The 22,235-nt window shown below is 47.2% G+C and overlaps 2 protein-coding genes across 2 annotated transcripts in view; both read left to right on the forward strand.

The window, feature by feature from the left end:
- LOC311118677 (isthmin-1-like) overlaps positions 1-11,808 on the forward strand; it is a 35,609-nt gene extending 23,801 nt beyond the window's left edge. Inside the window, exons 4-6 of the mRNA XM_084193466.1 lie at positions 6,175-6,309; positions 8,104-8,193; positions 10,596-11,808. Coding sequence (XP_084049592.1) covers positions 6,175-6,309; positions 8,104-8,193; positions 10,596-11,113 — 743 coding nt within the window. The 3' untranslated portion in view covers positions 11,114-11,808. The remainder of the gene's footprint in view (positions 1-6,174; positions 6,310-8,103; positions 8,194-10,595) is intronic.
- Positions 1-22,235, forward strand: part of LOC311118679 (BTB/POZ domain-containing protein 3) — a gene marked incomplete at its 3' end in the record, with an annotated part of 445,507 nt that overhangs the window by 121,857 nt on the left and 301,415 nt on the right. The gene's annotated exons all lie outside the window — the stretch shown is intronic.

Here is a 22,235-nt window from a genome sequence, read left to right on the forward strand (position 1 = left end):
ACAATCGACTGTATTATCCCTAAGTAACTGTTCTCTAGGAAGTAAAAATATAATTAGCCGATGCAAATGAGATACATGGACACTGAAAAGACAAATATAAAACAGGAAACAAAGCATGTATGTAAATTGTCAATCATTGTTCTATGTGTCTGTGCATATGAATGGGAGGGTGAGGGAGGGTGAAGGTGGATGTGTGTGGAGGAGTGGTGAAGGTGGATGTGTGTGGAGGAGTGGTGAAGATGGATGTGTGTGGAGGAGTGGTGAAGGTAGATGTGTGTGGAGGAGTGGTGAAGGTGGATGTGTGTGGAGGAGTGGTGAAGGTGGATGTGTGTGGAGGAGTGGTGAAGGTGGATGTGTGTGGAGGAGTGGTGAAGGTAGATGTGTGTGGTGAAGGTAGATGTGTGTGGAGGAGTGGTGAAGGTAGATGTGTGTGGAGGAGTGGTGAAGGTAGATGTGTGTGGAGGAGTGGTGAAGGTAGATGTGTGTGGAGGAGTGGTGAAGGTGGATGTGTGTGGAGGAGTGGTGAAGGTGGATGTGTGTGGAGGAGTGGTGAAGGTAGATGTGTGTGGAGGAGTGGTGAAGGTAGATGTGTGTGGAGGAGTGGTGAAGGTGGATGTGTGTGGAGGAGTGGTGAAGGTGGATGTGTGTGGAGGAGTGGTGAAGGTGGATGTGTGTGGGAGGGAGGGTGAAGGTGGATGTGTGAGGGAGGAGTGGTGAAGGTGGATGTGTGTGGAGGAGTGGTGAAGGTGGATGTGTGAGGGAGGAGTGGTGAAGGTGGATGTGTGTGGGAGGGTGTGTATGTTATGTGTGGATCTATAGAGGGGTGTAGGGGGCAAGGGGAACAGACAGAGGTGGGGATAAACTGGGCCTGGATGGGTAAAGAGGGGGTAAGGATAGGAGGTGGGGATAAACTGGGCCTGGATGGGTAAAGGGGGGGTAAGGATAGGAGGTGGGGATAAACTGGGCCTGGATGGGTAAAGGGGGGGGGGGGGGGTAAGGATAGGAGGTGGGGATAAACTGGGCCTGGATGGGTAAAGGGGGGTACGATAGGAGGTGGGGATAAACTGGGCCTGGATGGGTAAAGGGGGGGTAAGGATAGGAGGTGGGGATAAACTGGGCCTGGATGGGTAAAGGGGGGTACGATAGGAGGTGGGGATAAACTGGGCCTGGATGGGTAAAGGGGGGGGGGGGGGTAAGGATAGGAGGTGGGGATAAACTGGGCTTGGATGGGTAAAGGGGGGGTAAGGATAGGAGGTGGGGATAAACTGGGCCTGGATGGGTAAAGGGGGGGGGTAAGGATAGGAGGTGGGGATAAACTGGGCCTGGATGGGTAAAGGGGGGGTAAGGATAGGAGGTGGGGATAAACTGGGCCTGGATGGGTAAAGGGGGGGTAAGGATAGGAGGTGGGGATAAACTGGGCCTGGATGGGTAAAGGGGGGTACGATAGGAGGTGGGGATAAACTGGGCTTGGATGGGTAAAGGGGGGGTAAGGATAGGAGGTGGGGATAAACTGGGCCTGGATGGGTAAAGGGGGGTAGGGATAGGAGGTGGGGATAAACTGGGCCTGGATGGGTAAAGGGGGGGGGGGGGTAAGGATAGGAGGTGGGGATAAACTGGGCCTGGATGGGTAAAGGGGGGGTAAGGATAGGAGGTGGGGATAAACTGGGCCTGGATGGGTAAAGGGGGGGGGTAAGGATAGGAGGTGGGGATAAACTGGGCCTGGATGGGTAAAGGGGGGGTAAGGATAGGAGGTGGGGATAAACTGGGCCTGGATGGGTAAAGGGGGGGTAAGGATAGGAGGTGGGGATAAACTGGGCCTGGATGGGTAAAGGGGGGGGGTAAGGATAGGAGGTGGGGATAAACTGGGCCTGGATGGGTAAAGGGGGGGTAAGGATAGGAGGTGGGGATAAACTGGGCCTGGATGGGTAAAGGGGGGGTAAGGATAGGAGGTGGGGATAAACTGGGCCTGGATGGGTAAAGGGGGGTACGATAGGAGGTGGGGATAAACTGGGCCTGGATGGGTAAAGGAGGGTAAGGATAGGAGGTGGGGATAAACTGGGCCTGGATGGGTAAAGGGGGGGTAAGGATAGGAGGTGGGGATAAACTGGGCCTGGATGGGTAAAGGAGGGTAAGGATAGGAGGTGGGGATAAACTGGGCCTGGATGGGTAAAGGGGGGGTAAGGATAGGAGGTGGGGATAAACTGGGCCTGGATGGGTAAAGCGGGGTAAGGATAGGAGGTGGGGATAAACTGGGCCTGGATGGGTAAAGGGGGGGTAAGGATAGGAGGTGGGGATAAACTGGGCCTCGATGGGTAAAGGGGGGTAAGGATAGGAGGTGGGGATAAACTGGGCCTGGATGGGTAAAGGAGGGTAAGGATAGGAGGTGGGGATAAACTGGGCCTGGATGGGTAAAGGGGGGGTAAGGATAGGAGGTGGGGATAAACTGGGCCTGGATGGGTAAAGGGGGGGTAAGGATAGGAGGTGGGGATAAACTGGGCCTGGATGGGTAAAGGGGGGTAAGGATAGGAGGTGGGGATAAACTGGGCCTGGATGTGTAAAGGGGGGTAAGGATAGGAGGTGGGGATAAACTGGGCCTGGATGGGTAAAGGGGGGGTAAGGATAGGAGGTGGGGATAAACTGGGCCTGGATGGGTAAAGGGGGGGTAAGGATAGGAGGTGGGGATAAACTGGGCCTGGATGGGTAAAGGGGGGTAAGGATAGGAGGTGGGGATAAACTGGGCCTGGATGGGTAAAGGGGGGGTAAGGATAGGAGGTGGGGATAAACTGGGCCTCGATGGGTAAAGGGGGGGTAAGGATAGGAGGTCCCATATAATTATTTATAACATTTTGGGACAAAGTAGCGCCCCTATTTACACAAATGACAACACACGTCACTCAATTCAGTCCTTCCTAGTTCCATGTATCAAATATACATTTCCGCTATACAGTGCCTTCAGAAAGTATTCATACCCTTTGACTTATTCCACAATTTGTTGTTACAGCCTGAATTCAAAATTGATTAAATGTTTTTTACCCATCTACACTCAATGATGACAGTGAAAACATGTTTTTAGAAATTTTGACAAATTTATTGAAAATGAAATACAGATCTCATTTACACAAGTATTCACACCCCTGAGTCAATACTTTGTAGAAGCACCTTTGGCAGCGATTGGGTAAGTCTCTTTCCAGAGCTTTCCACACCTGGATTGTGCAACATTTGGCCATTTATTATTTTCAAAATTCTTCAAGCTCTGTCAAATTGGTTGTTGATCATTGCTAGACAACCATTTTCAGGTCTTGCCATAGATTTTCAAGTATATTGAAGTCAAAACTGTAACTCGGCCACTCAGGAACATTCACTGTCTTCTTGGTAAGCAACTCCAGTGTAGATTTGGCCTTGTGTTTTAGGTTATTGTCCTGCTGAAAGGTGAATTCATCTCCCAGTGTCTGGTGGAAAGCAGACTGAACCAGGGTTTCCTCTAGGATTTTGCCTGTGCTTAGCTCCATTCAGTTTCTTTTTTATCCTGAAAAACTCCCCAGTTCTTAACGATTACAAGCATACCCATAACATGATGCAGCCACCACTATGCTTGAAAGTATGAAGAGTGGTACTCAGTAATGTTTTATTCTGTGCAGGCTTCCTTCTTTTCACTCTGTCATTTAGGTTAGTATTGTGGAGTAACTACAATGTTGTTGATCCATCCTCAGTTTTCTCCTATCACAGCCATTAAACTCAGTAACTGTTTTGTAATGTCACCATTGGCCTCATGGTGAAATCCCTGAGCGGTTTCCTTCCTCTCCGGCAACGGAGTTAGGAAGGACGCCTGTATCTTTGTAGTGACTGGGTGTATTGATACACCATCCAAAGTATAATTAATAACTTCACCATGCTCAAAGGGATATTCAACGTCTGCTTTTAAAAAATCTACCAATAGGTGCCCTTCTTTGCGAGGCATTGGAAAACCTCCCTGGTCTTTATGGTTGAATCTGTGTTTGAAATTCACTGCTCGACTGAGGGATCTTACAGATAATTGTATGTGTAGGGTACAGAGATGAGGTAGTCATTCAAAAATCATCTTAAACAATACAGTGGCTTGCGAAAGTATTCACCCCCCTTGGCATTTTTCTTATTTTGTTGCCTTACAACCTGGAATTAAAATTGATTTTTTTGGGGTTTGTTTCATTTGATTTAGACAACATGCCTACCACTTTGAAGATGCAAAATATTTTTTGGGGTGAAGCAAACAAGAAATAAGACAACAAAACTGAAAACTTGAGCGTGCAGAACTATTCACCCCCCCCCCCCCCCCCCCAAAGTCAAAACTTTATAGAGCCACCTTTTGCAGCAATTACAGCTGCAAGTCTCTTGGGGTATGTCTCTATAAGCTTGGCACATCTCGCCACTGGGATCTTTGCCCATTCTTCAAGGCAAAACTGCTCCAGCTCCTTCAAGTTGGATTGGTTCCACTGGTGTACAGCAATTTCTAAGTCATACCACAGATTCTCAATTGGATTGAGGTCTGGGCTTTGACTAGGCCATTCCAAGACATATAAATGTTTCCCCTTTAACCACTCGAGTGTTGCTTTAGCAGTATGCTTAGGGTCATTGTCCTGCTGGAAGGTGAACCTCCGTCCCAGTCTCAAATCTCTGGAAGACTGAAACAGGTTTCCCTCAAGAATTTCCCTGTATTTAGCGCCATTCATCATTCCTTCAATTCTGACCAGTTTCCCAGTCCCTGCAAATGAAAAACATCCCCACAGCATGATGCTTCCACCACCATGCTTCACTGTGGGGATGGTGTTCTCGGGGTGATGAGAGGTGTTGGGTTTGCACCAGACATAGCGTTTTCCTTGATGGCCAAAATGCTCAATTTTAGTCTCATCTGACCAGAGTACCTTCTTCCATGTGTTTGGGGGGTCTCCCACATGCCTTTTGGCGAACACCAAACGTGTTTGCTTATTTTTTTCTTTAAGCAATGGCTTTTTTCTGGCCACTCTTCCGTAAAGCCCAGCTCTGTGGAGTGTACAGCTTAAAGTGGTCCTATGGACAGATACTCCAATCCCCGCTGTGGAGCTTTGCAGCTCCTTCAGGATTATCTTTGGTCTCTTTGTTGCCTCTGATTAATGCCCTCCTTGCCTGGTCTGTGAGTTTTGGTGGGCGGCCCTCTCTTGGAAGGTTTGTTGTGGTGCCATATTCTTTCAATTTTTTAATAATGGATTTAATGGTGCTCTGTGGGATGTTCAAAGTTTCTGATATTTTTTTAAATAATCCAACCCTGATCTGTACTTCTCCACAACTTTATCCCTGACCTGTTTGGAGAGCTCCTTCTTCATGGTGCCGCTTGCTTGGTGGTGCCCCTTGCTTATTGGTGTTGCAGACTCTGGGGCTTTTGAGAACAGGTGTGTGTATATATATATACTGAGATCATGTGACAGATCATGTGACACTTAGATTGCACACGTGGACTTTTTTTAACTAATTATGTGACTTCTGAAGGTAATTGGTTGCACCAGATCTTATTTATTATTATCTGTTATTTACCAGATCTTAGCCTATTTGTGTCTTTTTAGAGCAGGAAGACAATCTGTGTCCACAGCCACAATCAGACAATCAGCTAAAATAAAATGCATCATTTGAAGAACAAATCGTGGCGAGTCATAAAATAGTCCTGATCATAAAGACCTAGTCAATATCCAAAACAACTAACAATAAACTGAAATCAGACATTTTGTTTATTGTAAAATCTTGTCTTTCTCATCAATGCCACAACTAATTTCACCAATCTGGGAGTTAAACTCATAAAGTATTGAATCATTTAGCTGTGTATTTAGGATGGAATCAAGCCATTAGAATGTACCGGAGGCCACCAAAACAGAGCTTGTTCGAAATAGAAATCCCCTGGGGGGGGTCATGCCCCCGGACCCCCCTACGCAGCCCAGAACGTCCTGGTTAGCTACGTTTCTATTTGGCTGGCTACTACTGTGTACTGCCTTATACTGACAGTATTTTCTCTCTCTGTTTCTGCTTCTCTCTCTCTCTTTCTATTTCTCCCTCTCTCCCCACCCCTGTCTCCCTCTCTCCTTCCCTGTCTCCCTCTCTCCCCACCCCTGTCTCCCTGCCTTCCCTCTTTCTGTCTATCTGTCCCCCCCCACTCCCTTTCCTTCCCTCCAGACGGAGACGGTGGCTGGAGTAACTGGTCTCCGTGTAGTGTAACCTGTGGGAACGGGAACCAGAAGAGGACCAGGTCATGTGGTTACGCCTGCAGCGCCACCGAGTCACGCACCTGTGACATGCCATCCTGCCCAGGTGAGGAGGGAGGGTGTATGTGTGTGTGTGTGTGTGTGTGTGTGTGTGGATCTAGGGTTGTAATCATTGTTCCTAACCATAGATAACAGTTGCAATTAAAACCTACATTTATATTGGACAAATTCAGGTAGGTCCCTCTCCATGTTGTAGTGTCATCAGTTAAATGTGCTTTTAAAGGTGTTTTCTACTTGAGTCGACATCTGCAGCATTTACTGCCGACATGATCTTCGTGAACATCGGGGAAATTGAAAAGTCTATCGCTGTGCAAAGGTCATTCTTCTGTGTTTGAATCCGGCTTAGTTTACCAGCGCTGGGGTTTATTATGGATCCCCATTAGTTCCTGTCAAGGCAGCAGCTACTCTTCCTGGGGTTTATTATGGATCCCCATTAGTTCCTGCCAAGGCAGCAGCTACTCTTCCTGGGGTTTATTATGGATCCCCATTAGTTCCTGCCAAGGCAGCAGCTACTCTTCCTGGGGTTTATTATGGAACCCCATTAGTTCCTGTCAAGACAGCAGCTACTCTTCCTGGGGTTTATTATGGATCCCCATTAGTTCCTGCCAAGGCAGCAGCTACTCTTCCTGGGGTTTATTATGGACCCATTAGTTCCTGCCAAGGCAGCAGCTACTCTTCCTGGGGTTTATTATGGATCCCCATTAGTTCCTGCCAAGGCAGCAGCTACTCTTCCTGGGGTTTATTATGGATCCCCATTAATTCCTGCCAAGGCAGCAGCTACTCTTCCTGGGGTCCAGCCAAAATAAGGCAGTTATATACAGTTGAAAACATTACAATACATTTCACAATAGATTTCACAACACATTGTGGTCTCTCAGGCCACTACTCTACTACATTTTAGTCATTTAGCAGACGCTCTTATCCAGAGCGACTTACAGTTAGTGAATACATATTTTTTTTTTATACTGGCCCCCCGTGGGAATTGAACCCACTCTATCAACTGAGCTACATCCCTGCCGGCCATTCCCTCCCCTACCCTGGACGACACTGGGCCAATTGTGCGCCGCCCATGAGTCTCCCGGTCGCGGCTGGCTGCGACAGAGCCTGGATTCGAACCAGGATCTCTAGTGGCACAGTTAGCAATGCGATGCAGTGCCTTAGACCACTGCGCCACTCAGGAGTACTACCACATATCTAAAACACAAAATCCGTGTGTGTGTGTGTGTGTGTGTGTGTGTGTGTGTGTGTGTGTGTGAGAGAGAGAGTGTCTCTTAACAGTATGCGCTGTTCCAAAAGGTGTATTTGTATCTGTTTTTTAAATCTAATTTTACTGCTTGCATCAGTTACTTGATGTGGAACAGAGTTCCACGTAGTCATGGCTCTATGTAGTACTGTGCGCCTTCCATAGTCTGTTCTGGACTTGGGGACTGTGAAGAGACCTCTGGTGGCATGTCTTGTGGGGTATGCATGGGTCCGAGCTGTGTGCTAGTAGTTTAAACAGACAGCTCGGTGTATTCAACATGTCAATACCTCTCACATACAAGTAGTGATGAAGTCGATCTCTCCTCTACTTTGAGCCAGGAGAGACTTACATTATTAATGTTAGCTCTCCGTGTACATTTTAAGGGCCAGCCGTGCTTCCCTGTTCTGGGTCAATTGTAATTTTCCTAAGTCCCTCTTTTGTGACACCTGACCACACGACTGGACAGTAGTCCAGGTGCGACAACTAGGGCCTGTAAGACCTGCCTTGTTGATAGTCTTGTTAAGAAGCGCTTTATTATAGATGTAAAGTGATAAGTTTGTCTGTTGCATCATTCACTGGCCATGTCTCTGTGTGCAGGTATAGAAGATGCGTTCGAGACAGCCGTCACTGAAGTCAGTCTGCGGGCTGGAACAGATGAGTTCAACGCTACAGAGCTATTTGGTGTCGGTAAGATTCTTCTCTCATTTACTATTTGTTTTCATCATTTTTCACTTCAGATCATCCCTCCATCGATGTGTCAGGTTCTTCAAACGTGATTCTATTTAGCATTAGTGTCCAGCTCAGGGTTGGGGTTCCATGTCTATTCAGTCAATTCCATGTCTATTCAGTCAATTCCAGTTCGAATTTCAGTTTACTTCCTGAATCTACTGAATTGTAATGGATTTAACTTAACTCCAAACTCTGGTCCATTCTTCCCAGAACATTGATTTGAGTGGGAATGACTATTATCTATTCTAGTCATTCTATTTCTATGGTCCACCATGCACAGCTCCGCCTTCCTGGACCTGCTGATCATTCCTCAGACCTTCACTGGGATGGAGGAGGAGAAAGAGGAGGACAGGAAGAGCAGAGCATGCTGGTCCCAATAACATGCTCTGCTCTGCGATCTGGTACCAATCTGGTCCCAAAAACATGCTCTGCTCTGATCTGGTCCCAATCTGGTCCCAATAACATGCTCTGCTCTGATCTGGTCCCAATAACATGCTCTGCTCTGCGATCTGGTACCAATCTGGTCCCAAAAACATGCTCTGCTCTGATCTGGTCCCAATCTGGTCCCAAAAACATGCTCTGCTCTGATCTGGTACCAATAACATGCTCTGCTCTGATCTGGTCCCAATCTGGTCCCAATGACATGCTCTGCTCTGATCTTGTCCCAATCTGGTCCCAATGACATGCTCTGCTCTGCGATCTGGTCCCAATCTGGTCCCAATAACATGCTCTGCTCTGATCTGGTCCCAATCTGGTCCCAATAACATGCTCTGCTCTGATCTGGTCCCAATAACATGCTCTGCCCTGTGATCTGGTCCCAATAACATGCTCAGCTCTGTGATCTGGTCCCAACCTGGTCCCAATAACATGCTCTGCTCTGTGATCTGGTCCCAACCTGGTCCCAATAACATGCTCTGCTCTGATCTGGTCCCAATAACATGCTCTGCTCTGCGATCTGGTCCCAACCTGGTCCCAATAACATGCTCTGCTCTGTGATCTGGTCCCAATCTGGTCCCAATAACATGCTCTGCTCTGATCTGGTCCCAATCTGGTCCCAATAACGTGCTCTGCTCTGTGATCTGGTCCCAATCTGGTCCCAATAACATGCTCTGCCCTGATCTGGTCCCAATCTGGTCCCAATAACATGCTCTGTTCTGATCTGGTCCCAATCTGGTCCCAATAACATGCTCTGTTCTGAGATTTGGTCCCAATCTGGTCCCAATAACATGCTCTGCTCTGTGATCTGGTCCCAATCTGGTCCCAATAACATGCTCTGCTCTGTGATCTGGTCCCAATCTGGTCCCAATAACATGCTCTGCAATCTTGTCCCAATAACATGCTCTGAAACCTGGTCCCAATAACATGCTCTGCTCTGTGATCTGGTCCCAATAACATGCTCTGCGCTGCGATCTGGTCCCAATCTGGTCCCAATAACATGCTCTGCCCTGCGATCTGGTCCCAACCTGGTCCCAATAACATGCTCTGCCCTGCGATCTGGTCCCAACCTGGTCCCAAAAACATGCTCTGCGATCTGGTCCCAATCTGGTCCCAATAACATGCTCTGCCCTGCGATCTGGTCCCAATTTGGTCCCAATGACATGCTCTGCGATCTGGTCCCAATCTGGTCCCAATAACATGCTCTGCCCTGCGATCTGGTCCCAACCTGGTCCCAATAACATGCTCTGCCCTGCGATCTGGTCCCAACCTGGTCCCAAAAACATGCTCTGCGATCTGGTCCCAATCTGGTCCCAATAACATGCTCTGCCCTGCGATCTGGTCCCAATTTGGTCCCAATGACATGCTCTGCGATCTGGTCCCAATCTGGTCCCAATAACATGCTCTGCTCTGCGATCTGGTCCCGATCTGGTACCAATCTGGTCCCAATAACATGCTCTGCCCTGCGATCTGGTCCCAATCTGGTCCCAATAACATGCGCTGCGATCTGGTCCCAATAACATGCTCTGTGATCTGGTCCCAATCTGGTCCCAATAACATGCTCTGCGCTGCGATCTGGTCCCAATCTGGTCCCAATAACATGCTCTGCTCTGCGATCTGGTCCCAATGACATGCTCTGCTCTGCGATCTGGTCCCAATCTGGTCCCAATAACATGCGCTGCGATCTGGTCCCAATAACATGCTCTGCTCTGTGATCTGGTCCCAATCTGAGAGAGAGGCAAGTGAGAAGATAGAGAGAGAGTAAAAGAGATCTAGATCCAGACTAACTAACTCTCTCTGATCTCTTCCAGACACAGACAGCTGTAGAGATAGATCCAGACTAACTAACTCTCTTTGATCCCTTCCAGACACAGACAGCTGTAGAGATAGATCCAGACTAACTAACTCTCTTTGATCTCTTCCAGACACAGACAGCTGTGAACGCTGGATGAACTGTAAGTCTGAGTTCCTGAAGAAATACATGACTAAAGTCTCCAACGACCTCCCCAGCTGCCCTTGCTCCTACCCCACCGAGGTGGCCTACAGCACGGCCGACGTCCCCGACCCGGCCACGCGCCGGGACTTCCGCTGGAAAGACGCCAGCGGCCCCAAGGAGAAGCTAGAGATCTACAAACCCACGGCCCGGTACTGCATCCGCTCCACGTTAACTCTAGAGTCCACGACTCTGGCCGCACAGCACTGCTGCTACGGTGACAACATGAAGCTCATCACCCGCGGAAAAGGAGCGGGAACGCCAAACCTCATCAGCACGGAGTTCTCTGCCGACCTCCACTACAAGGTAGACATCCTGCCCTGGATCATCTGTAAGGGGGACTGGAGCCGCTATAACCAGGCCAGGCCACCTAGCAACGGGCAGAAGTGTCCGGACAACCCCCTGGATGAGGATTATCACAAACAGGTGGAGGAGGCATGGGAGTTTTAGAACCTGAGAGATGAACGTATGAAGGGGGGGGAAAAAAAAACTAAAACTGATCTGAAATATTTGTAATGAATCTGGTACTTCAAATGGTGCTTCAAACCATCCAAGGCTAGGGGCAGTCTGTTGATATCAGCCAACGTGATGAAGAGACAACGTATCGCTCACTTGGACGCAAGTTATTGTCCTCCACAGAGACTGTGGGCTCTATTTGAACCTAACACAACGGTCAATCTAAGCACTGGCGGTAGTGCAATAGGTTCGGGGGTGGGGTGTCAGAAATACTTTTGCTATTTTCATAACCAGAATTATTGTAGCAGTAGCGCAAAAGGGTTTTGATTTAATAAATAAAAGTTGATGGTACAATATGTCGAAGGCTTGACCCCTCACTGGCCAATCAGAACGTGCTCCATGGCTAAATATGTGGTTGCTTCAAGTTGTGTTTTTACGGTCTTGTATGTATTGCGTTGTCATCAACTCCAATTAGGATGTTAGTCCGTTAGTTGGTTAAATAGCCAACAGAAACAAGATAACAATTGTAGGCCTATCCCATATTTGCTAAACATGTTGAACATGTTTTTGAACAGTAATTGCATGGCTTCAACATGTAACTATATATTGTTAAAATTGACACTGATATAGACTTACTGTAACATGCATTATGTCTGAGCCAAAGGTCAATAAATCAAAATCATATTTTATTTTTTCACATGCACGAATACAACAGGTTTAGACTTTACAGTGAAACGCTTCCCCACGATGCAGAGCAAGATTAAACACACTAATGATTAGACTTAAAAAGATAGTGAATAATTCGAATAAAATTCTAATAAAACGAAACAACTTGTTTTTTAATTGGCTATATCTAAATACAGAAGTTACCATCATCGCTCCCCACGGGCATGTAATATTAGGCATAAGACAACTTAGACTATGGAGGGTTTTACACACATCCAAACTTTTCACAGGAGCTGCAAAAAGATCCAATATACAGAGAAAGGGGGAATGTCCACTACCATCACTGTTGATATGGCCAGTAGTGACTTGGCCAGTAGTGACTTGGCCAGTAGTGACTTTGCCAGTAGTGACTTGGCCAGTAGTGACTTGGCCAGCAGTGATTTGGCCAGTAGTGACTTTGCCAGCAGTGACTTGGCCAGTAGTGACTTGGCCAGTAGTGACTTGGCCAGTAGTGACTTGGCCAGCAGTGACTTGGCCAGTAGTGACTTGGCCAGTAGTGACTTGGCCAGTAGTGACTTGGCCAGTAGTGACTTGGCCAGCAGTGACTTGGCCAGCAGTGACTTGGCCAGTAGTGACTTTGCCAGCAGTGACTTGGCCAGTAGTGACTTGGCCAGTAGTGACTTGGCCAGTAGTGACTTGGCCAGTAGTGACTTGGCCAGTAGTGACTTGGCCAGCAGTGACTTGGCCAGTAGTGACTTGGCCAGTAGTGACTTGGCCAGTAGTGACTTGGCCAGTAGTGACTTGGCCAGCAGTGACTTGGCCAGCAGTGACTTGGCCAGCAGTGACTTGGCCAGTAGTGACTTTGCCAGTAGTGACTTGGCCAGTAGTGACTTGGCCAGTAGTGACTTGGCCAGTAGTGACTTGGCCAGCAGTGACTTGGCCAGCAGTGACTTGGCCAGTAGTGACTTTGCCACGTGAAAGATAAACAAACGAACAGGCTAATAGTCTACAAGCGGATTCAGCACCACAGACAGCGAATTCCCGCAATTTGACAGTTATGTCCAACAGAGGAAGGTGGAAGATGCATAAAAAATCCCCCGAGATAAACAATAAGCAGTCTTTTAAAAATAACTTGATGTTCCTAAACAGGCTTCCTACAGTCACTGACACCTTTCATGCAATGGGAATCGCACATTTTCAGTCCAAACGTTTCACAGAAGATGGACAAAAAATAATGTCCAATATAAATAAAAGAAGCGGAAGGACAGTTTGTTGACAGTTTTGCTACTCGTGATATTTTTATAAAACATCGATGTACAAAACATTAGGAATATTGGGTGGTGGACCATTCTTGATACACACGGGAAACTGTTGAGCGTGAAAAACCCAGCAGCGTTGCAGTTCTTGACACAAACCGGTGCGCCTGGCACCTACTACCATACCCCGTTCAAAGGCACTTAAATATTTTATCTTGCCCTTTTACCCTCTGAAATGGCACACGTACACAATCCATGTCTCAATTGTCTCAAGGCTTAAAAATCCTTCTTTAACCTGTCTCCTCCCCTTCATCTACACTGGTTTGAAGTGGATTTAACAAGTGACATCAATAAGGGATCATAGATTTCACCTGGATTCACCTGGTTAGTCTATGTTTTGTCCAGTCAGTGTACATAATGCTACTGCCTCCACTGTCTAAATCCATTTCATAACCCTAACCCTAACCCTAACCTTAACCTTAACCTTAACCCTAAATCCATTTCATAACCTTAACCCTAACCTTAACCCTAACCCTAACCCTAACCCTAACCCTAACCTTAACCCTAACCCTAACCCTAACCCTAATTCCATAACCAGTGTTGTTACCCCTAAGACCATCTTTTGGACTTTAAATATCCCAAGTTGTGCTCACTGAAATTGGCATATTGGCTCACATTTTAAAGGACACACCTCAAATATTTCCACCTCTCCCATCTCAGCGCAAGCCAGCTGATGTAAGACCGGTAAATTGCCAAACCTGGCGTTAGGGCTGGAAAATGCCAGTGCACCAGTTTTTACATGACGAGATTGCAAACTAACGTGCGTTTGAAACTTGGGCCTCCTTGCCGCCAGACAAACATCGTATCATAACATAACCTCCTTACCGCCAGACGAACATCGTATCATAACATAACCTCCTTACCGCCAGATGAACATCGTATCATAACATAACCTTCTTACCGCCAGATGAACATCGTATCATAACATATCAATTTAATGATCAATGTAATGATCAATATAATGATTCAAAGTAAAACTGTATGATTGATTTTGCCAATATTCTGTCTGATAATTCTTTAAGTGTTGGGGTTGAAAGGGAGAGCTTGGTGTAGCTTCATAAAAAGGGGAAAATGTATTTTCATCTTGTAGGTTTTTCTGTCATTTTCATTTGTTTCTGATTGGTCAAATGGAAAACCCAGGGATCCCCATTGCCCAATTGGACACTATGTTTTGAGTGACACCCACCCTGACCCATCAGAAGATATATAATAATATGCCATTTAGCAGACGCTTTTATCCAAAGCGACTTACAGTCATGTGTGCATACATTTTTGTGTATGGGTGGTCCCGGGGATCGAACCCACTACCTTGGCGTTAACAAGCGCCGTGCTCTACCAGCTGAGCTACAGAGGACCACAATATAGAGAGAGACACCCCTGACCTATCAGAAGATATATATATATAGAGAGAGAGACACCCCTGACCTATCAGAATCAGAAAGGGTCTCTGTGCTGTGGATAATACAGTTATCACATTGGAGCTGAGTGCATGGGGGAGGAGCGACATCGGAAACCAGAACCAAATGTTGTGTGTTCGCTGTGACATTTATGTTAAGTTCTGTCACGAGAGAGTGAAGAACCATGTCCAGAACCTGTGGCGGGATGTGTTACCATTCTACTAGCTTCCCGCTGCCAGACATATCACACAGAATGGCTGTGGTCAAGGCTAGCTTCCTGCCCTCCACTCTACCCTGTGGATTTCCTCCCTCCAGGTCATTCTGCCCTCCACTCTACCCTGTGGATTTCCTCCCTCCAGGTCATTATGCCCTCCACTCTACCCTGTGGATTTCCTCCCTCCAGGTCATTCTGCCCTCCACTCTACCCTGTGGATTTCCTCCCTCCAGGTCATTCTGCCCTCCACTCTACCCTGTGGATTTCCTCCCTCCAGGTCATTCTGCCCTCCACTCTACCCTGTGGATTTCCTCCCTCCAGGTCATTCTGCCCTCCACTCTACCCTGTGGATTTCCTCCCTCCAGGTCATTCTGCCCTCCACTCTACCCTGTGGATTTCCTCCCTCCAGGTCATTCTGCCCTCTACTCTACCCTGTGGATTTCCTCCCTCCAGGTCATTATCTCCAGTGTAAAAATCCTGCAAAGTATTTATTAAGTTGTACCTTCATTTCCCAGTGTTGGGTGTGCATGATTATGGTCGCTGATTGGTTAATGGCTGAGTGCTAACTTGAGATACACCTAGCAACAATCAGACTTGAGATACACCTAGCAACACTCAAACTTGAGATACACCTAGCAACACTCAAACTTGAGATACACCTAGCAACACTCAAACCTGAGATACACCTAGCAACAATCAAACCTGAGATACACCTAGCAACAATCAGACTTGAGAAACACCTAGCAACACTCAAACTTGAGATACACCTAGCAACACTCAAACCTGAGATACACCTAGCAACAATCAGACTTGAGATACACCTAGCAACACTCAAACTTGAGATACACCTAGCAACAATCAGACTTGAGATACACCTAGCAACACTCAAACTTGAGATACACCTAGCAACACTCAAACTTGAGATACACCTAGCAACACTCAAACCTGAGATACACCTAGCAACACTCAAACTTGAGATACACCTAGCAACAATCAGACTTGAGATACACCTAGCAACACTCAAACTTGAGATACACCTAGCAACAATCAGACTTGAGATACACCTAGCAACACTCAAACTTGAGATACACCTAGCAACACTCAAACTTGAGATACACCTAGCAACACTCAAACTTGAGATATACCTAGCAACACTCAGACTTGAGATACACCTAGCAACACTCAAACTTGAGATACACCTAGCAACAATCAGACTTGAGATACACCTAGCAACACTCAAACTTTAGCTTAAATCATTCTTTAATGTCGATCTTTGCGCCAAAGCTTTGAGTTAGCCCGTCCATCATCGTCTCAAGTTAGGATTCCGCCCAGTAGTAGAGAGGAAGGAATACGTGAATACAGTTCTTGTGATATACATTTTTTAATAAAAAACATGAAGTAACATTTCTGAGAAAACGTGCATCCCATCTTTATGTGACCTGACATTTATCCATGATATACACACAGCGTACCAAACATTAAGGACACCTGCTCTTTCCATGACATAGACTGACCAGGTGAATCCAGGTGAAAGCTATGATCCCTTATTGATGTCACTTGTTAAATCCACTTCAAATCAGTGTAGATGAAGGGGAGGAGACAGGTTAAAGAAGGATTTTTTAAGCCTTCAGACAATTGAGACATGGGTTGTGTATGTGTGCCATTCAGAGGGTGAATGGGCAAGACAAAAGATTGAAGTGCCTTTGAACGGGGTATGGTAGTAGGTACCAGACACACCAGTTGGTGTCAAGAACTGCAACGTGCTGGGTTTTTCACGCTTCCCGTGTGTATCGAGAAATGTCCAGCACCGAAAGGACATCGAGCCAACTTGACACAGCTGTTGGAAAGCATTGGAGTCAACATGGGCGAGAATCCCTGCGGAAAGCTTTCAACGCCTTGTAGAGTCCATGCCCAGACGAAGTGAGGCTGTTCTGAGGGCAAAAGGTGGTTGAGGTCAGGGTTCTATGCAGGCCAGTCAAGTTCTTCCGCACCGATCTCGACAATATTAGGAAGGTGTCCTGAATGTTTTGTACACTCAGTGTATATATTATTATAAACTGGGTGGTTCGAGCCCTGAATGCTGATTGGCTGGTAGCCGTGGTATATCAGACCTTATAAGACAAAACATGTATTTTTATTGCTCTAATTACGTCAGTTTACAAAAGCAATAAGGCACATCAGGGGTTTGTGGTATATGGCCAATATACCACGGCTAAGGACTGTATCCATGCATCAGAACAACCCTTAGCCGTGGTATATTGGCCATATATACCCCCTCCGGCCTTATTGCTTAACCCATCAGAGTCTAAGCCCTGTCTAAATCCTTTCTGACACTCTGTCACCTTTCAACTCAGATGCGGAGGTGCGACATCGGCGGATGCGGTGGATTGAGACAGAGACAGACAAACGGTTCGGACGTTACAGTCTGACACACTGTCACCTTTCTGACACACTGTCACCTTTCTGACACACTGTCACCTTTCTGACACACTGTCACCTTTCTGACACACTGTCACCTTTCTGACACAGAAGAAACAGACGCTCTATAGCTCCAACTGATGGATTTTGTATTATGCTAATACATTTCCACAGGGAGCGCGGACACAGACTCTAGGGGGTTAATTAGATATTATACATCCAAAATAATCTGATGTCCCATACATATCTGTGAAGCAAAATGACAAGGTATGTAACTCCTGGGATTATAATGTAGAAAGGTATTTTACGTCAGGATGTTTGAGTTAGAATCACCCCTTCTAATCTGGGGATAATGATCAGTAATAAACATCCCAGCAGGTTAAGCCATTAGTTCATCCAGTATGCCACTGAGACTCAGTCCTTTTGATAGGATTGTGATATTCTGTTAGGAGGGAGGAAGGTGCCCCTGAACATAACATGGCTCACATTCTTTATCTTTGGCATGTATCCTGACATTCCTGAGTCATTTCTCTGAGAATGTACACTACACACACACACACACACACACACACACACACACACACACACACGTGTACACACACACGTGTACACACACACGCTTGGAGCAGGCAGGGTCCTCTGACCATTCCCTGTGATGGAAGCGTACATACCCTGAGTGCTGTCGTCATTGTCACACAGAAAGCCATTCATGCTGGCCTTTAGTGTTGAATCTGAGCCTCAGCTGGGCAGCTGTATCAGGTTCCTGTCTCTGTCTTTCTACGGGTCATAGCACGTTCCAGCTATGTTGGATCTCACATACACACACCGAATGTCTTCCTTACAGCCACTCACACTGACATTCTGCTCAACGGCGCTCCTGTTCACTGCGCATGTCATCTACTCGATTTGAGCTGGATCAATCTTGGGAGTATTGTAGTCATATTTCAATCAAACTGGAAAGAAAAGGAGTTACCCATGTCTGAGACATCACTATGTTGAAATCAAATGTAAGTAACTCTCCGTGTTAAAGGAGCCTCTGTCTTCAAGGTGTTGCAGCCAGAATCGTTGAAAGTGTGATAGGATGGTTTTTGGGTCTAGAGAAAAGAGTGATAAGAGAACTTGTTTTAACTGTTGTCTTTTATAACTATAATTTATAATATTTATAATTTATATAATTTTAACCTCACTAACGCTCTTGTGGCTGAATGGAAACAAGTCCCCGCAGCAATGTTCCTACACTACATCACCAAAAGTATGTGGACACCTGCTCGTCGAACATCTCATTCCAAAATTATCTGCATTAATATGGAGTTGGTCCCCCCTTTGCTGCTATAACAGCCTCCACTCTTCTGGGAAGGCTTTCCACTAGATGTTGGAACATTGCTGCGGGGGACTTGCTTCCATTCAGCCACAAGAGCATTAGTGAGGTCAGGCACTGATGTTGGGCGATTAGGCCTGGCTCGCAGTCGGCGTTCCAATTCATCCCAAAGGTGTTCGATAGGGTTGAGGTCAGAGTTCTATGCATGCCAGTCAAGTTCTTCCACACCGATCTCAATAAACCATTTTTGTGTGGACCTCGCTTTGTGCACGGGGGCATTGTCATGCTGAAACAGGAAAGGGTCTTCCCCAAACTGTTGCCACAAAGTTGGAAGCACATAATCGTCTAGAATGCCATTGTATGCTGTAGCATTAAGATTTCCCTTCACAGGAACTAAGCGGCCTAGCCCGAACCATGAAAACCAGCCCCAGACCATTATTCCTCCTCCACCAAACTTTACAGTTGACACTATGCATTGGGGCAGGAAGCGTTCTCCTGGCATCCACCAAACCCAGATTCATCAGTCAGACTGCCAGATGGTGAAGCGTGATTCATCACTCCAGAGAAAGCATTTCCACTGCTCCAGAGTCCAATGGCGGTGAGCTTTACACAACTCCAGCCGACACTTGGCATTGTGCATGGTGATCTTAGGCTTGTGTGTGGCTGCACAGCCATGGAAACCCATTTCATGAAATTCCCAACAAACAGTTATTGTGCTGACGTTGCTTCCAGAGGCAGTTTGGAACTCGGAAGTGAGTGTTGCATCCGAGAACAGTGTCACGACTTCCTCCGAAGCTGCCTCCTCTTCTTGTTCGGGCAGGCTTTGGCGTTTGTCGTCACCGGCCTTCTAGCCACTGCCGCTCCTCATCTCATCATTCCATTTGTTTTGTCTTGTTTATTACACACACCTGATTCCCCTCATCAGTACCTATATAAGTGTTCCGTCTGCCCCCTTGTCTTTGTGTGTGATTAGTTATTGTGGAGGTTACATTAGCTCGGTGGAGCTCTTTGTATTTTGTATCGGCGGGATATTTCACCCCTGTGTCTTGCTGTTTTCCAGTGCGACGTATTTACCGCACTGGAGTGTTTTACGCATTGCTGCGTACCGCTGTGTTACGGAATGATCTATTTATTCTGTGATTTACCCTCCTGCTCCTGACTCCTTCTAAATCACCCACCACAGAATCACACACCTGAACATGGAGTCAGCAGGAGCGGAGAACATGCCTGGAGTTGTGGAGCGGGTCCGGGAGCACTCAAACATGCTAGCCAGCATGGGAGAAGTGATGGATCGGGTTCTCCAGGTCGTCCAACGCCTGGAGAGGAGAGGACCCGACCCTTCGGGACCAGCTGAGCGACCGGATCCAGCCATCCACACCCCAGCGCCCAGAGGGATTCACCTATCACGACCGAGGGAGTTCGACGGGACAGCGGCCCGTTGCCAGGGATTCCTCCTGCAGCTGGACCTCTATTTTTCGACTATCAGCCCGGTTCCATCGGAGCGGGAGAAGGTGTCCGCCCTCATCTCCTGCCTCTCTGGGAAAGCCCTGGAGTGGGCCAACGCGGTCTGGAGTGAAGGAGGAGACGCGTTGTACAACTACGGGGCTAGTCCACCTGAGGCAGGGGATGAGGACCGCGCACCACATTGACTTTTGACCAGCTGGTGGACATGGCCATCCGGTTGGACAACTTGCTAGCTTCAAGATGACGTCCTGGAAGTGGCTTGCACATTTCATCCCCCTTCAACCCGGATTCCGTTCCGATGGAGCTGGGTGGTGCAGCGATCTGGGAGAACGGAGGACAACAGCTCCAGTCCATTCCACTGCCCATCAAAGCACTTGACAGTCGACCATTAGATTCAGGGTTCGTTGGGGAAGTTACAGCACAAGTTACGCAAGAGACCCATAGTGAGCAAGTCACCTTTTTTATTATTGAGTCTCCTGATTTCCCTGCTGTGTTGGGTCTTCCCTGGTTAGCACTACACAACCCCACCTTTTCATGGCCGCAGAGGGTTCTCACAGGGTGGTCGCGAGAGTGTCAGGGTAGGTGCCTAGCTGTTTCCGTTGGTGCAACCACGGTGGAAAGGCCAGACACTACCTCCACTGTGCGCATTCCCCCCGACAAAATGCAGGCGACCAAATTACCACCCCATCGGGCGGGGGATTGCGCGATAAACCTCCGGGTAGACGCTGTACCTCCCAGGAGTCATGTGTATCCCCTGTCGCAGGCTGAAACTGAAGCGATGGAGACATACGTCTCCGTGTCCCTGCGCCAGGGGGTATATACGTCCCTCCACTTCGCCCGCCTCCTCGAGTTTCATTGCCAAGGCAGAAAAGTGTCTGTTTTTCCAACAGGCCGTCTCCTTCCTCGGATACCACATCACCACCTCAGGTGTGGAGATGGAGGGAGGCCGCATTTCATCTGTATACGGATCCCTCCCATCCCGGGCCCAAACACACAGGGTCTCTCTCTCTCTCTCTCTCTCTGTCTCTCTCTCTTGTCCCTCTCTGATCCCCCCTCTCTGATCCCCATCTCTCTCCCTCTCTCCAGGACAGAGAATATATGAATCCTATAATACAACATCTTTCACAGGCTCCCTTCCAGAATTGCCAGCTGTATAAACTGTGTGAAGAGAACTGCCTGACATGACTGGCTATTGGGTCGTATTGACTTCAGCATGGACCTGAAGGAGTTGACCCTCCACATCTCTCAAGACAACTGAAGGAGTTGACCCTCCACATCTCTCAAGACAACTGAAGGAGTTGACCCTCCACATCTCTCAAGACAACTGGAGCACATGGCCAGCCACTCTTAAATAGCACCTGGGTCAGCACAGGTGAAACACCTTCCCACTAATGAGATGGCAACCAGCACAGGTGAAACACATACTGACTAACGAGGTGACACCAACCGGTGCGCCCCACGTGCTGACGTCCAACCTCGAAATATATTGTATGTAGAAAAACCAAAGCCTGTAAGAGAATAGAGGAGCAAAGTTGGTTTAAAAACAGAACCCAGATCTGTTACATGGATCTTACAGGAACGTAACACTAAAGCTCAAAACCTCAAACACAATTGCAGCACTTTCAGAAGCAGCAGCAAGGGAAAGAGGAGGAAACGCCATATAAACCCCCTAGCAGACTCAATCATTATCGGTCATTTAACTAAACCATTTCTATGTTCACTTGTACGCGTTCCTTCTTCTGCAGACTTCTATTTCTGCTTAAGGGTGATATTTATTCCTACAGTTATAGCTATGAGCTGAGAGGACAGGGACAGACCTGTAAGCTGTCTGTCTGGTTCAGGCCTCAAAAACATGATGTGTTTAGGTTTCAAAATGACAGAGGGACAACAAGGAGATGGAGGTGGAGAATTACAGTAGCCTGACAACAAGGAGATGGAGGTGGAGAAGTACAGTAGCCTGACAACAAGGAGATGGAGGTGGAGTACAGCCTACATCTCATGCTATAGAAGACACACCGCAGGAATTCATAACATGTAGAGGCCTACATGTTAGAAGGAAAGTAATGAATCTCAAATATATGTTAGAATCAATCAGAAAGTCTCATTGTTTACAATGGGGGTCAGCCTTAGGCCCTTTCCTCTTTAACATATACAGCTGTGGAAAACAATTAAGAGACCACTGCTGATTTTTCTTAAATCAGCATCTCTACATGTATGACAGCCATTCCATCCCAGTGTCTGTTGAATTCCAACACAGGCACACCTCATTCTATTGAATTAGGTACTGATTAGGTGATCACCTGAACCAAATCTTATTTAACGA

This window comes from Coregonus lavaretus (genome assembly GCF_964263955.1).
Source record: "Coregonus lavaretus genome assembly, contig: HAP1_SCAFFOLD_282, whole genome shotgun sequence".
Taxonomy (NCBI): Eukaryota; Metazoa; Chordata; class Actinopteri; order Salmoniformes; family Salmonidae; genus Coregonus; species Coregonus lavaretus.